General features: G+C 41.3%; 1 protein-coding gene across 1 annotated transcript; it reads right to left on the reverse strand.

Annotated features, from left to right (window-relative positions):
* Window positions 1-25: 25 nt before the first annotated feature.
* Window positions 26-8426, reverse strand: LOC135082547 (carboxypeptidase B-like). Its single transcript, XM_063977347.1, has 11 exons — window positions 8265-8426; window positions 7576-7788; window positions 7065-7158; window positions 6713-6762; window positions 2882-3094; window positions 2570-2663; window positions 2300-2401; window positions 1921-2136; window positions 1425-1563; window positions 825-1111; window positions 26-210 (listed from the first exon to the last, which is right to left on the reverse strand). The coding sequence occupies exons 1-11, from the start codon at window positions 8333-8335 to the stop codon at window positions 52-54; spliced, it is 1638 nt and encodes a 545-aa protein (XP_063833417.1). The 5' UTR covers window positions 8336-8426; the 3' UTR covers window positions 26-51.
* Window positions 8427-17713: the final 9287 nt, after the last annotated feature.

Raw genomic sequence — 17713 nt, forward strand, 5'->3', positions numbered from 1 at the left:
CACTTCAAAAACAAAACAAAACAACAATTCTTAAATACTTTTTATTACACTCTACTGGCGAGCTCTATAGAAGGATCTGGCCAGCCGCGCGGAGACCGCGATGCCTTCCCAGGTCTCGAAATTGATGTGCTCGATGTACTGGGGCGGCACCAGGAATCCATTACCGTACCCTGGCAGCTCCAGGGTTAAGGAGAAGGGGACGCCCACGAACTGAAAGCAAATAACAACACGTTACCACAGGAAATTAATAACTTATCATTTTCTTGCATTTTCTTCGTTTCCATCATACATGTCTACTTGTCCAATGTCCTTACACTACATGGATTCCTCCTGAATCACTGTTGATATTCGGTCTCTCTCTCTACCTGTCATCTGTTATTACCTGAATTCGCTCACTTTCGGTGAGAGTGAGAAGGGAAAATTATGACTGCACATTTCACTATATTACTATACTAGCGGCCGCCTGCGACTTCGTATGCGTGGATCCCGTTTTACCCTCTTAGGCTGGTTTTAGAGTCACGCTGACGCTCGCTAACCGTCAGCGCTGACAGCCGAAATGTATGAAGCGTCGGCGCCGAGCAATCAGCGTCACTCAGGAACGTTCCCTTATTGAAGACGATCAGCGAGCGGTCAGCGCGATTCTAAAACCCGCCTTAGGGGTGGAGTTTCTTAAAATTCGATCTAGTGAGCACCTACGTTCTAAAATTTGAGACTCCTAGCACTTGTAGTTTTTCGTGATGAGTGAGTGAAACACATGGTTTGTGCTAATCAGGACACCTATCGTCAAATAGCTTTGATTCATTATAGAGCAACTTGAATCTTACTTGTCCATAATCGGCCGCGCTGCCAGAGTCTGTGTACAAAATCATTGCGCTGTTCCCAATTTTGTACCACTCCGCTGCTGGCAGCTTCAAGGCGTCCATGGCTGCTCCCATGGCAGCGCTAAGCACATGGAGATGGATGACGTTGGGCGGGAGCGTGTAGTCTCCAAAGCCATACAACACCCAGTTTCCATGGCTGTGGATGTTCATGAATATCTCCATTCGGTCCAGGTTCTCGGCGATGATGTCCCGAACGATCCTCGTCTCGGATTCGGAGAAAGGCGCAGTACCTGATATAAAAAATAAAACATAACAAGCCATTTGTCATGACTCATGACTCATCACCACCAATATTATTTTTGCTTCACTGCTGTACCTACATAAAGACCTAAGAGCACCTTCTCTAGTATTATTAATTTAGCTAGTAAATAGTTTAGATTATACACAATAAACAACATTATTGTCATCTTTTTGAGGATGCCATTTTGTAATTACTTACTATTAAAAAAATATACCTAATTTTCGGCTAATTTTAAAACTGGACAAGCTAAGGGGATTGAATCTTAGTGTAGCTGCAACTAAAGCTAAAACTCAGAAACAAACCTGGGTAGACATCAGAGCAGGGATTTTGGGACACCCCAGTCGTATTCCAATTGACGTCGAAGTTGCGGTTCGCATCGACGCCCACGCATTCCGTGCTCACCTCCAAGTTGATAGAGCGCGTGCGACGCCACAGTCTCACCTAGAAGAAAAACTGCATCATTAAATGAAATAGCGGACTGTATTCAAATAGGTGCTGTAATTCTCGCCAGCCTAATTACAAGAAATTATAAGAGTACGCGGTATTCGTGCGACGACGGTGGTGTCCCAAGGCGAGTGTGTGAACCGAGCGCCGCCGATGATGACGCTGTCGGCCCGAGGTGACGTTAGTCATCGTATGCCGCACCCGCACGTTTCCTCCCGCGCGTTGTTGTCTTCCCAACAGATAATAAGCAAGAAGTAAAAAACATGATCCCTAAATCTTGGGTAGAGCTAAAATTCGGAAGACATATTCCCATTTTTTTGTAAGAAAGATACAGAGTGTCATCATGTAGCTTACGTCTGTGTGCGAGTACTCATATCCATCGGGGTTGGTCATGGGCAAGATGATCCAGTCGATGTCCTCCAGCAAGTCTCTGTCCTGATCTCTCAGGTCCTCCACCAGGCGATGGATGGAGAAGAGAGTGACCGGGGTGGTCACCCACTCCCGAGCGTGCATCATGGCATCCATAAAGTACACGGGTTTGGAGGTGTCAGTGAAGTTTGTAGTTGAGATCTAGAAGGAATAATGAAGATCAATGATTGTAATTGGAATAAGTAAATCAAGGCATAAAATGATTAAGCAATGTCATACTACCATCAATGTGGGAATTGCAACGTCTATAACATCAGAAAAATAAGACGTATTTTAAAGCTTGTCATTGCGTACGTATTCATACCTTTAAGTACTTGATGTCCCGCCCTTCGAAGCTTTGTCCAGCATTTACAAGAGTGACCAGCTCTGGGTATTGGGCAGCTATTTGTTCCAAGTAAGCGTCAACCTAAAATTAAAAGGATAGGAATAATTGATAGTACATAGTTTTAGTATCTATTTTTCTACCTTGTTTTTACACCAAACTTGTAGGGTATTATGAATAATAAAATTGATTTATTGATGGTTACGTTACTCTCTTTACTCTGATTAAACTACCCATTGATGGTCAGCTTACCTCTTCATAACGAGGGTAGTTGTTGAAGGGCATAAGCCTTCCACTCCTGCTCTGCTTCCATTGGTTGACTTCTTTTTCGTGAGCCTCCAGAACCCTGAAATAGTAATTTTTATCGTCATTAACATTTTTATTTTGTCCACTATGTTCTGCACACTTTGACATAGCAGGCAGGTGTGTCTTGATTGAACTTAAGTAACCTTTTTGAAAGTATTAAAAAGGTGGGTACATTTATCCTCTTGTCTTAAATACTCATATTACTTGCATCTCTCTCTCTCTCTTACTCCAATGAAGAACAATCACACATCAACTTACTTAGCAACATCAGCCACATGCAGATAATGTTCAAGGCCGTGCTTGTCTAGGTCGTCCAGTACAGCAACTCGGTCTTCTGGCGACAGCATGAGCTGAGCATCACGGGATTCAGGGACTCCAACTTGCCATACGTCCAAATCCAGGCTTTGCGTGAGCTCCTCGATGAAGGCCTTGTCGGATTGTGTTCGCAGCTTGATGCCGTGGACTGAATAGCTAAAGAAAAAGGAAACAAAATCCACGGGGTTAGCATCTGTTCAGTGTTCAGTATTGAAGAGGATATCACATTCGCAGATGTACTGACTCTTGGGGAAAAGGGCGCAAAGATTTATAAAAACTTCATTACTTACTTATAATCTTAGATTGATAGAGTTGTGGGGTGGGAGTAAAAAATGTTTAGAAGATTGCAGGCAGAATTTAATGTAGGTACGCTATGCAATTCTGTTATCGTGTCAAGTCGGACGCATTATGAGCGCTTTGATTTTATATTGAGCAAGTTGTTTTTATAAGCAACATTAAGGAACACTTACCCTGAATACTGATCATGTTTCCCGGCACTGACCGTGGCCACCAAAAGAAAAACTAGGCTAATAGCCAACATTGTGCTAATATTCCATCCAACAATGAAATGTTCCCCCAATCTTCCTCGATCGTTCACTTACCGATAAAGTGTGATAATATTCGACCTATTATACAAATTTGATAAAGTATTTATCGCGTTATATTACTGATACGTAAACCAAATAAAACAAGTTGGATTTAATGGCTTGCTAAATTGCTTTTTAGGGTACTCCCACACTGAAGCATTTGCCTGTAATGTAACGTTACAGAGAGGTGAGGGAAGAAAACCAAGCATTACATTGCGCAACTTGATAGCACAATATGTAGTATAATTTGATACAACTTGTAACAATCTTATTTGAAATGGTAACTTTAAGGGCCCTTGTAACTTGTTCATATCGATGAATTGAACAAATTTCCAAGGCCTTATCGTTAAAAAATGTGGGTGATTTCATGAAAGACTATAAAGATAAAATGCTTTGTTAGTAAAAAATGCCGTATTTATTTATTAGGTTTCCATCAAACATTTCGCTGTTATGAAATGAGATGCAGAGCAAGGCAGGTAGACCGCAATCGTACCTGATGTCGCGTCAATCAAATCAATCAAATAATGTGTAGCAAAGGAGTAATGTGTAGGCGGTTTAGCGAGCTAAATATTCACATTTTGCGCATTCTAGAACCTTATAGTTTTCCCGCACTTTGGTGGAAAAATAGCCTAAAACTGAAGTACTTATGACTACAGGCGTTTTATTCCTCTACAGGCGAGCTCTGAAGGTGGTCCTGGCCAGCCGCGCGGTGACCGCGATGCCTTCCCACGTCTCACGGTTGATGTGCTCGATGTACTCTGGGGGCACGCGGAAGTCGAACCCGTAGCTCGGCAGCTCCAGGGTGTATGAGAGAGGGACGCCCACCAACTGAAACATGTCATATTGTGTTGTTAGACCTAGAATTATTAGGTACCAAACTGTGGTGTTTACTATCAGGGTCTTTCTGGATCATTTCTCCAAAGTCTTGTCATTCATGAAATCCTTTATTTGCCTCTGGTAAATTAGTGAGGGTCATGCTCCTGCAATGGAGACAATGATCGGGTGATGACGATGATGATTAGCACTACATCTGCCCCATTGGGATTTCCATTCTGTTTGTAGTGTGGCACATTATAAGTAGATAAGGTCCGGTTTTGTTCCCCAGTCGATGAAGCACATGATGTCGTGCCCTGAGTGCCCGAGCAACTGCACGTTGGAGGATTTAATTAATGCTGCTGATAACGCCACTCTTGTGGCGGAGTTTTGGGATGACACTGTGTAGGTTTGTTGTCGACAGTGCTGTGCAGGTGGATGGCGTTAGGAGGCAGCCTCTCGTTGCCGAACAAATAGTTTTCGTGGGTTCTCTTTTATATGTTATGATAAGTAGAATAATACCTGTCCATAATCCTGCGCACTCCCAGACGTCCCATACAAAATCATGGCACTGTTCCCGACTTTGTACCAGTCTGCTTCTGGCAGCTTGAGGGCGTCCATGGCGGCTCCCATCGCGGCGCCCACCAGGTGCAGGTGGATGGCGTTAGGAGGCAGCGTCTCGTTGCCAAAGCCGTACAGCACCCAGTTGCCATGGCTGTGGATGTTCATGAAGATCTCCATGCGGTCGATGTACTCGTCGAAGATGTCTCGGAGGATCCTCGTCTCGGGCTCGGAGAAGGCCGAGGTGCCTGTGGTGGAAAATGTATTTTGTGTATATTCACATTACTCAATTAGGTAATTGTCTATGCCCCTGATCCACTTATTTTTTTATATTCTATTGAAAATACGTGACTTCGTTGTTCATATTTTCAAAGGTCTATGCCTGTTTTCATATATTCAATAAGATAAATGATTGTTTATAATTTCGTTAGTTCGTTCGTTTCAGCTAAATGACGTCTACTGCTGAACAACGGCCTCCCCCAAGGTTTTCCACAATGAACGGTTTTGAAGTTAGCTATAGAAAATATCGAATGCATGCATGTATGTATAGTTAGGTAAGCCAAACCTGGGTACGTTTGAGAACAGGGGTTTTGGCTGACCCCAGTCGTATTCCAATTGACATCGAAGTTGCGGTTCCCGTCCACGCCAAAGCAGGTGTCGCTAACTTCCAAATTGATGGAGCGTGTGCGCCGCCAAAGTCTAGTCTGGAAGGAAATAATCATTCTTATAATAAATATTTAAATTTTTCATTTTATTCTATAATCAACCTAAGTTTTTTTTTAAGAATATTAGCAATTTGTAAACACAAATTACTAAACTAATAATCCCATTAGTACAAGCTTTGCTTAGTTTGGGACTAGAAGCGCAGTGTAAAATGTGCAAGGATATTAATTTACTTTATTTTTATTAATTAACGCCTCGTGGTAAGCTAAATATGCTTGTGTTATGCGAGTTCACTACTATAGTCGAGTGGCGGCAGGGATCGAACCCGCGTTCCTCGGATCACGAGTCGGTTAGTCTGATGACCCCTTCACCCTTCGAAATGGAATTTATTTTAAAAATAATTACATCATCATGCGAAAACTCGTATCCATCGGGGTTGGTGATGGGCAAGATGATCCAGTCGATGTCCTCCAGCAAGTCTCTGTCCTGATCTCTCAGGTTCTCCACCAGGCGGTGGATGGAGAAGAGAGCGGTTGGGGTGGTCACCCACTCCCGAGCGTGGATCATGGCGTCCATGAAGTAGATGGGCTTGGACGTGTCGGTGAAGTTAGTGGTCGAAATCTGGAGAGAACGATTTAAAAAGCTTATTTACAAGCTATTTTCATTTGGTTTTGCAGGTCGTCCAACCACCCACAAGGTGGACCGGCGACGTCATAAAGGTAGAGAAAGGCACTGCATGCAGGCCGCTACCCACTGTGTGATATGGAAATCATTGGGGGAGGCCTATGTACTTACCTCCCCCAAGTATTTCCACAACGACCGGTATTGCGCCGTCCGCATCCAGGCACCTCCCGCGACCCATCTATCTAAATATCGGTATATGACTCAACGGTGACTGACTGACTAACATAGTGATCTATCAACGCACAGCCCAAACCACTGGACGGGTCGGGTTGAAATTGGGCATTCAGGTAGATGTTATGACGTAGGCATCCGCTGAGAAAGGATTTTACGAAACTCCACCCCTAAGGGGGTAAAACGGGATCCACGCGTTGGCTTATAATAGGCAATTCAAGTTCCTATCATCATCATCCTTACCTTTAAGTATTTGATGACCCGCCCTTCATAACTTTGTCCGGCGTTCACGAGAGTGACGAGCTCTGGGTATTGGGCAGCTATCGTCTCCAGATATGCATCTACCTAAAATATTAAGCAATACACAATACGTTTGTTAGTATTTGTAACACATTTTCTGCCATAAGAATAAATGTATGTTAAATTCTCATAGCAATTTTTTCTGGGGATAAATATTTGCGATAGCCGTTTAGTAGGTGTTTATGATCAATTTCCGGTGTACTGATTAAAGTCTATCATTACGTAATTGGTATAGTTATATGCATTTATTTCTTACAATATAGGTAAATGGTTTTGCTTTTCCATCCCCCTTTTTAAGTTAGTTTAGTTCTAAGTGAGTTGAAAAATAATTTTGTTCCTTGGCATACCTCTGCATAGCGGGGGTAGTCGTTGAAAGGCACCAGCCTGCCACTCCTGCTCTGTTTCCACTGATTGATCTGTTCATCGTGAGTCTCGAAAGCCCTAGAAGTATTTAAGTACTTATTTAAAAAACTTTTGTAAATAAGCACAATAGGTACCTACTTATTTGATCAAAAATTGCGTACATAAACTTCAGTGATAAGGGGTTCTAGAAATGAATTTCAAAGTTTAATTTGACAAAACTTAATTAACTTACGCTAAATATGTTTTTTAAACAAAATTAGTAATTTGTATAGCACAAATTATTAAAAGTCCCGTTATTAGCCCCTCTTACTAAACTAAATAATTATTGTGTCACGAACGAGTGGGCTCACCACAATAGTCAAGCGGCAGCGGGGTTCGAACCCGCGTTCCTCGAATGACGAGTCGGCCAGTCAGACCCCTTATCCTTATGCGTTGATAAGGGTGAGGTGGCGTTTTAAAAGTTTGCCGTTTTTGGTTGTTGAAACATCTACTTACTGCGCAACGTCCCGTAAATGCAAATAATGCTGGATCTCTCGCGCGTCCAGTTCGTCCAGCACAGCAAGCCTGCTGTTCGGTTCCAGCATAACCAAAGCATCGCGCTCTCCAGCAACGCCATCTTGCCACACGTCCAAGTCCAGGCTGTCGGTCAACTCCGTGATGAAGACCTTGTCTGAGTCGTCTCGCAGCTTGACCCCGTGCACTGAGTAGCTAAACGTGGAGATAAGATGTAGTGAGATGGTTGGACTCTGACCTTTACACGCAGGACATAAAACGACCAATACCTTACGCATAAGACCTAAATCAGTGTTTCTAGTCTTGTTCGATATATTTACAATAAGTATTTCAGTTATATTGGGAAAATAGTCTACAAATTACCATAAAAATTTGCCGATTGGCGAAAAGAATTTTCTTGAATATTTCAGAGGGTACATTTCGGCGATCTGTCTGGGTTTTCAGCCATGTGGTGATGTGGCAGATTATAAAATCTAACGTTATGGGTGTGGTTTAACCTTTTCTATTTCACCAGTCTTTGATTATTTGTCACTGTCATAGCTAATTTCTCTCTCTATCCGGTCTGGCGTAGCCGGAGAAATCCTCACACACGTCCTTAAGGTTTCTAAATCGCTATGTATGTATACCAAGCATCAAGTTATATGGACGTCTATAAAGAACTACCTACTCACCCTGAATACTGGTCATGTTTCCCAGCGTTGGCTGAAGCTACTAACACCAACACTAGACCTATTGCGTACATGGTGCCAAACTTCCTTCCAAGCGAAGAATGCGCCTCTACTGGTCAGTTATCAATCGTCTTTATCATTGGACTTAATTTTACTGCCATTAAGAACCATAAACACGTACGAAGGTATCATGATAAATATATTTTGTATTGATGATAAGATACTTATTATTTACTAGTTGTAGGGTACCGTCACAGAATATTGTAGGTAATAGCAAATTTTACTTATGTGTATTGGCGTTTACAATGACTTCATCATCATCTCATCATTATCATCATTTCAGCTATAGGTCGTCCACTGCTAAACATAGGCCTCCTCCAATGATTTTCGAATTGACCGGTAGAGACCTGCATCCAGTCTGCATTTTCAGTCAAATTGCAATGACTTGTCTGACAAAATTTTTTACTTCTATGGGTAATAAGTAGGTAGGCACTGCTTTAATTTTGTGGATTGAGCGTGCACCACCTCTTGATCATGGTACCTCTTGGTTTCAACTTTACATAATATTTAAGGCTGGGTTGCACCATCTTACTTTAACTTTTTTTTTTAATGGAAATCAAACCTCTCTGGGAGGTTTATTTTACTTTAACTTTAACAAACGTCGAAAATCTGTCAAATTCCATACAAAAAGCACCGGTTATCGTTATAGTTACGGTCAAAGTAAGGTGGTAAGTGATTACCGTCGCCCAAAGACATCCGCAGTCCCAGGGGCAGGTTAGGTTGCAATAGTGCTTTACTGGTCTGCCTAGGTACTCTCCTCTCGCCTCAGTATATTTTTCTTCACGTCCCTCTTTTTTTCTACCCCAAAAATGACATTGTAATGGAAAATTATTTGAAACAAATTAATCAGTGAATCGAAATTCAGTTATTTTCTCTTATCACGTTCATGATGAAGCGTTTTTGATGTTAAGCGATTTTATCTTTCAGGCCTAGATTATGATCATGTTATTATCTGTCAGTCTGTCTCCGATGAAATACAACTGATATCATTTTATCTATTAGTCAAAAATTTTAATGCATTGAATTTTTGTAACAAATGAGATTAAAAGTTAATATCCTGCTACTCAAATAAAATGGCTTAAGTGATAATTTGTGACAAAATTACTTACTATATTCGTGATAAAGGACTGTTAAAGCACTTCTTCACCATGAACATTTATTTACCTGTAATGTACATATCAGTTCATATTTACATTAAAACAGTGAGTAGAACTAAGCAGCTGGTATAAGAATAAAAGTATTTTAATTTCTTTTATTTTTATTACAATGAAATGAAATAGTTAAAATCTTAAATTAATTATCAAAAATATTCTCAGTGAGATGGACTTTTACACTAAATCAGGATAAGAAAACATTTGACAGGACTTATAAAGATTAGGCAGGTAAGTATGCTAACTCCCCGGTATTTCAGGACTTAGCTAGCGACTTAACATAAATTGGCGTCTAGGCCTGTTAATTAGGAGATCCTTAAACTTTATTAATACTATTAGAACAAAAGTAACATCAGTCTTAGCAAAAAGAATTAATTAAACGGCTGTGTAAATATATCACACAGCTTACGTTACTCGTGTTCGTCATTTCAAATTGTATGAAATTTTAGATAAGTTGTATAATCTTTTTCAAAATCCTGTGGGCTGATGTCAAAGCCCTTGTGTATCGTAGCATTCAAACGCGTCTGATGTGCCTACTAATTGGACTGATGGCTCTCCGATTTTGAGTAGTTTTAATCTAAAATTGATTGATCTATGACATTTTTTCATCTTAAGCAGCGCTGATCTAAAAAAGCTCTATATTGCTACCAAAAATACTGCACTTCACTGTAAAATATTGTAAATAGAGCACTTGTTCTGTCATTGTATTCTATCAAGCGTATTGTCTGGACGTGCGTAAACTTTTGGAGTAGAAAACGAATTTTATGAAATCCAATTTGTAAAGAGTGGAATAGAATACAAATTTACGAGTATCCACTAACAATAAATAACTCAATAGAAGCCCCACAAAGTGGGTCATAAATAAAAGTTTTATTTTCAACCGCGTAACAAGCGACCAAACAATAGAACAAATATCGTTCGAATTCTGACACAGTTTGGTTCCCAATAACACTTGGTGATATAGGGCATATGCACACACCACAAACTAATTTACTTCATGACTGAATCTTTTTTCAATCTAAATACATACGCCTACTGATGGACAATAGCTTCCCCCAAGGATTTTTACTACGACCGGTCCTGCACTTTTTCTAGTATCTATGTATGTAACAAAATAAGTACATAATTATGACAGCATACAAGCTAGTTCTTCATAAAAAAATGACTCTACAAAGACATTCATCAACATCGGTTTATATGGATTATACATAATTATGTGACCCGATTATTTTGGGACATTATTAAAAACTGGAATCCAAAGAAAGTATCAGAAAACAATATTATCCCAGAAAACTGTGAAAACAAAAGTATAAAAGTAAAGCGAGAAAGGGCTCTAACGATGAAAACTGCAACTATGAGACAAGAGTTTTAAAAACAGTCGGATAAAAGACTGCAGTTAAAAGTATCATTGCTCGAGTAACAAGTTGCCTAACCGGACTGGCGAGATAGTGATGCTCAAAGTTTCCAGTCGAAGGTTTGGATTCGGGACTTGTTATTTTTGGTTGCACATGGTGAAAATTAAATGTGGTACCTACTGATAATCTCTCGTCGTTTATACATTCGTAAATATGAATTCATTCAAGTAAGGAGTCCTATTTTGTGCAACGAGTGTTTTGTATGTTTGTTTGTTGAATGTTATAGGTATTTACTGGAAGAAGTAAGTCTAAGAATAGGTCTACCTAATAACTAAGTCAATGCCTGGGGTATGGGAGCGGCACGGGAAAAAAAAGACTCCGAATCAATTCAAATGATCTGACAACTGATGCGTATAACGAAATTTATTTTATTTTAAACTGATTTCTACTTAGGGACTTCCCCCCCCCCCGCCCCGCACGGTGTAGTGCTAGCGTACGGAGCTCTCGGGAGTTTTTGCTTATAAAAATAGATAAATCGCTTATAAGTGTTTGTGAGTGTAATAATCGGTTTGTATGTGACACGAACTACGGAAACTGTAAGTTATTCTGTCTATTTATCGCCTCGTTTGTGTTTTCTGGTTAAATATTCGGTGAGTAAACATCTTTTTTATTTTCTCTCGTTGCGGGTGTTTGATAAAATCGGCCCGCGCCAACCGAGGTGGCGGGTCGACCGTAAGCGCGCTGCGTCAGCGGTGCGCGTTTCCATTGCGCCCGACTATAAACTCGTCCGTCATGCCTCTGTTCAACGATCAACCCGTCGACGTCGCTAACGAAGTGTTTCTCCGTAGCAATTTAACGCAACGTTCTCCGCCTAGTGTAGGAAAAAGGACACGTAGCGAAGCATTATCTCCAACAAATGTGTCGCCATCGTCTTGGAAACGCGTACAACTATCGGATTCGCCCGGTTTAGACGATAATTCGACGGCACCGGATCAAACACAGTACGACTTAGTAAATGAAGCCGCGTCGTATCTTACAAAAATAAATGTCGTCATTAATTCGCTCGGTTCGCGAATTGACGTTAAAAATCGATCGACAGTTATGGATATGACACAGCGAGTCACGGCAATCGTATCTTTACTGGCATTAAAATCATCATCAACCGAGACAAAATTGGCCATCGCGCAACGTGACTTATTAGAGGCCAAAATCAATAAAAATTGTAGTCAAAATAATGTTATTGGCAATGTCTCAAAGCCCACCTACGCAGAAAGCCTTAAGCTAAAAATGCCTAAAGTCGCTCCGGCGGCTGCGGCAATGGAAACACGCACGCCCCTTCCCTGTGTCGTTGCGTATCCCACTAGTGAGCGCTCGGCCGAGTTCGGCTCATCATCGGCGACAAAACAAGCGTTGATGAAAGCGATCAATCCTACGGACGACGGGTTTCAAATTGTAGGTTTAAAGAAAACGGCAAATGCGGGTGTAGTACTTCGCGTAACGAACGAAAACCAAATTAAAAAGTTACAATCCGTCGCCGGTATTAAATCCGCGGGCTTACGTTTAGAAAAACCGAAAGGACGTCGACCTAGAATTCTTGTTAAAGACGTACCCGCAACATTAGAAGACGCCGCATTTATGTCAGCTTTGTATAGACAAAATATTAAGGATGAAATGTCTATTTCTGAAGACAATTTTATTAAGTCAACAAAAATAGTTCGTCGTCGTGTTTTAAACAACGGTAGAAAATGGATCGGTTTAGAGCTCGAGCCCGAGATTCGTAAACATTTGATAAATACAAAGGAAAAAATTTTTATTGATTGGGCTACCTGTCGCTTTAACGATGACGTAGAAATAGTTCGTTGCATGAAATGTCAGCAATATGGTCATGTTGCGAAATTTTGCACGGAAAAATCTAGCTGTTGTGGGTATTGCGCCGAGGCCCACGATACGAAAGATTGTATTAAAAATACCGCCAAAGACTTTAAGCCAGTTTGCGCGGCATGTAAACGTTTTAAAAAACCAAACGACCATTTAAGCGGTTCGCCCGACTGTCCGAGTTATAAGGCAAAATTAGAACAACTAATATTAAATACTGTTTATGGCTAAAGTCTCCATAGGCCAATTAAACCTCCATAACGATAAAATTGCTACGTTGGAGTTGGACAGACTTATTGTAGAATACAACTTAGATCTCGTGTTAGTACAAGAACAATATCAGCGTGTCGGCGTGCGCTGCAAAACTATTCAAATTAATAACAGTGCACGCGCCGGTATCTATGTGTCATGCGCGTCTACACTCACAATAACGTCTATTGCCAACCTTTCTTCGTCGCATTGCGCTGTTGCGGAAGTATCCTCCCCATCTTTCTCCATATTTGTCGTGAGTTGTTACTTTCAATATTCTGACCCGGTTGGGCCTCATCTACACCACCTACGCTTTGTATTACAGTCCCTAACAGGGCGTAGGGTTATCATTGGAGTTGACGCGAACGCGTCATCTCCACTTTGGCACGGCAAGCTCCGCTCGACTGATGTGGAGCGTCGCTCAGCCGTGGAAGACTTCATAGCTGAAATGAACTTAGTTATTCACAACACCCCTAATGCACCACCAACCTACAGTAGCCCAACGGGCGAGTCTCATATTGACGTCACGCTTTCTAGCGCAGACGTCCAGCTGGATAGGTGGCGTGTCCTCCCCGACGCGTCTTGTAGTGATCATCGCTTGATAGTGTACGAGTTTAAACCAATGTCGCGACAAGACACAGTTCATGAGTGCAGCAACAACTATAGATATAAATGTCGTGGGGCCGACTGGGCTTTTTTCAGTACTCTTTTTGCGTCTCATGCCAAAGATTTTACTCGTGCCGACCTGAGCGCGACTGATAGTGCAGAAATTATGTCCGATACTTTTACGTATTGTGCAGATGTTGCGATTGGTCGCGCTCCAACTAGAGGTGTACGTAGATGTGATTGGTGGAATGAATCGCTGGTAGAAATTAGGAAAAAGTTTCGCCGGGCTCGCCGTAAGCTTAACACACTTCGAAAGGCAAATGTTACTGGGGATGCATATGAAAATGCTTTATGTTCTTTGAGGGTTGCCAGGTCCCATTATCGAGCTGCTGTAACTAAAGCCAAGGGCGTATTACTGCGGAAAACAGTCGAGAGATTAGAAAAAGAGGGTCCGTGGTCTCCGATATATCATGAATTCAAAGCTAACCGTAAATTAGATATTGCTTATATTTCTAACATAAAAATTAACAACACTCATACGGTGGGTGTAGAGGAAACAACAGGTGCTCTTCTTAACGCGCTTATACCCGACGATAGTGTGTCTGACGATAACGATTATCATCGGGACGTCAGAAATGCTATTGCGGTGCTGCCTGAGTCGCCTGTGTCTTCTATTCCTAGCCTTGATGAGTTTTACGATATAGTAAATAGTTTACCCTTAAACAAAGCATCGGGCGAAGATAAAATATCAAATAAAATGATTAAAGCAGCGTGTAAAACAGCCGGAACGGATATTCTTAATGTTTTCACTCGTTGTATCTCGGAGGGCGTGTTTCCGAGTATATGGCGTCGCGGATTTATTAAAATTATACCAAAGGGAGGTGACAAACCGCCCGAAGATCCTAAATCGTACCGACCTATTACATTACTTCCCTCATTAGGTAAACTGTTAGAGCGTTTAGTAGTGCCGCGTTTGCTACCGGGTGGTCCAATTTTTCACGAGCAGCAGTTTGGCTTCACCGCCGGGAAGTCTACTGCAGATGCAGTAATATCTGTTAGACAAAAAGTGACGTCCTCGGTGGCAAAGTACGTTGTAGGAATATTCCTCGATATTTCAGGTGCCTTCGACAATGCTTGGTGGCCGATCCTGCTCTTAAAACTGAAAGTTCGTGGATGCTATAGTAATATATATTCACTTAACTGCACTCGTACTTTTGTAACGGTACAACTAAATTAAAACTCGGCCATCATGCTGAATCAAAGGTGCTCACGCGCGGCTGTCCCCAAGGATCGGTCCTAGGGCCCTACCTTTGGAATTTGGGTTTCGATGATTTTCTAGCATTACCATTACCCGAAGGTTGTTCGTTAACCGGGTACGCTGATGACGGTCTCCTTTTAATAGAGGCTGACACTAGATCAAAGCTTGAAAATCTAGCGGATACATGCTTGAATTTAATATCTCAATGGGGAGACAGGAATCGTTTGCAGTTTGCCCCTCACAAAACTTATCAGCTTCTATTAAAAGGTAATCTTAAAGTTTTGCCTCGCATTAAATTCAATGAAATAACTGTTAAAAAACGGGAATCTGTTTGCTATCTCGGACTAATTTTAGAGAAAAACTTTAGTTTTGTCGAGCACATTAAACAGATCGGTGAAAAAGCTAAAAAGAACTTTTATGCCTTAAGTCACATTTCAACCTCGACGTGGGGTCTAACGTTTAAAATCCTCCGAGTAATATATTCGGCCACTTATTTAAGCTCCATTTGCTATGGTGCACCAGTTTGGGCTGACAGAGCTACTATAGGAGCCGCTCGACGGAAACTACTCCAAAGTCAACGCCTTGCATTGATTTTTCTTTGCAAAGCTTACAGAACTGTGAGCACGGAGGCTCTGCCAGTCCTGGCTGGTGTACTGCCGGTCGACTTAGAGGTACAAAAGCGTGCGGCTATGTACTTCGCATCAAGGGAAAATATAACCTCCGATTTCTTAAATAGCCGCGATCGTTCTAAAATAAGTCGATTATTTGATTCCCGAGAAGTCGTTGAAGAAGATTTACTTAATGAATGGCAAAAAAGATGGGATACGTCAGTCAAAGGACGTCACTTATATAAATTCTTCCCGAATGTACGCGAACGTCTAACTAGGCGATGGTTAGAAATCGACCATTGCTCGTCGCAGTTCCTCACGGGACATGGCAACTTTAAACATAAACTTCACGAATTCAAACTAGTTCCGTCTCCTTTTTGCGAGTGTTCCACTGATGATGTCAGTCATGAGCAGTCTGCCCATCATATCTTGTGGGAGTGTGATCTTTGGAAACATGAACGTGATATAATGCTTAATTCAATACAACATACATCTGTTTCCGCAATTTATTACACCGATCTTGTCGCGACAAGGAAACATTTCCGTGCTTTTAAGCGATTTTGTGAAAAATATTATTGGCAGGTAGTTGCTAATTGCTCATAAGATAGGCCCCCTTAATTTAATTTATTGTCCGTGGTGCATAATCTTTTTCTTAAAGGTTTTAAACCTTTATTTGTCACCTGTCATCCGCTTTGCAATGGAGGGAAGTCGAACCTTAATTTCGAACTCCTCCTATGTTCTTCTGATTAATTTCGTTGCGGGTCCAATGACAGTTTAACTTTCCCCCGGGACAAACTTGACCTTCATTGGTTGGGTTTTTGTGGCGGTCAAGCTGTAGATCCTGGCTACACAGGAGTTGCAGTGGTGGGAACGAGAGGTGGGAATAGTCCCGTGATTTCTACTTAGGTTAGGCCCGGATCGAACTGACGCTCTGAACTGAAGGTGGCTGCATCGTGAAAATGCTGACTCTGCAGGTTAAGATGCCAATTCAGCAGTTTATCTAACATTTTCATGGTGTAACAGTGCCTAGTAAAATAAAAGGTGGAACATAAAGGATTTAGGAAAAATATGTTTTATTTAGTCCGACAAAGCGCGTAGGATTAGTGGTGACACATTTTGTGGCGTTCTCTATAATTCTCATTAACATCCGCCCATTCAGAAGGGCGCCTGTTCACTGTCAGACAGGATTGAGCCGGGTCTGTGCTCTAACGGATTTTCTGATGACTGTCGACCACACCTTAGAAAGGCTCAGTAGACCCCTTCCATTATGTGCCAAACCAGATAGATCTTCCAGTCCCTTCTTCTATGTCTAACCTACAATATGTAGGTACAACAGTACTTATTATTATTCTGTGGTACAACTTAAATTCAGTGACTCTAGTCTAGTGCTTATGATGAAGTTGAAATCTCTTCCAAGACTAAGGTTTTAGACCTACAAAATGAAAATCAAGCTTGTATGCATTGAAAGCAAAACCCACTTTGATCCGACTGTGCCAGACTATTATTATAATATGGCCAGAGAAGGACGGTTAATAAAGCAATAAAGAATTTGAATTTAAATTTTCATATCTCAAAAGTAAACACACCCTTTAAGATTTATTTTTGCAACAGTAGACAGAGCCCTTCTGCTAAGTCCCATGTACAGAGATAGACATTTAGAAATACTCAAATTCATAAAGATTAGTTTAGCGACTTAGCAGTCGAAACGTGATAGAAAGGCTGAATTAATTTCGCGTTTACATTACTGTGGGTGGTGTTTATATAAATCCGATCCAATCAATCTGGATCTTCTAAACCTTTTTCTAATGGACCACCCTTCTCCCTCACCTCGGCAGCAAAAAGGTTAAAACCCTTTTTGTCTCAGCTAGGATTTAAATTATACCTAACTCAGACTTAAGCTCGTTACCGCATTGGCGGTGGATTAGGTTTTTTAATATAAACATGATTTACATGGCCAGCCCATGTTAGGGATTACGTTAGCTCGTGATTGAATTTAAAATAAAAAAGGCTTTGGTAAAATATTGCTTTGGACATCATTTGGTAGGTAGGTACTTTACTAGCTTTTGACCGCGGCTTTCGGCCAGGTGCAAAAAGCAAAGCAAACAGGGCACATAATTATTTAACTCTAAGTTACATTTAATATGTGCTACATGATGCAATTAATACCTGAATAATGAAAAGGGGATCCCGTTTTACCCCCTTAGGGGTGGAGTTTCGTAAAATCCTTTCTTAGCGGATGCCTACGTCATAACATGTACCTGCATGCCAAATTTCAGCCCGATCAGTCCAG

The sequence above is a fragment of the Ostrinia nubilalis genome, chromosome 21, assembly GCF_963855985.1.
Source record: "Ostrinia nubilalis chromosome 21, ilOstNubi1.1, whole genome shotgun sequence".
Lineage (NCBI taxonomy): Eukaryota > Metazoa > Arthropoda > Insecta > Lepidoptera > Crambidae > Ostrinia > Ostrinia nubilalis.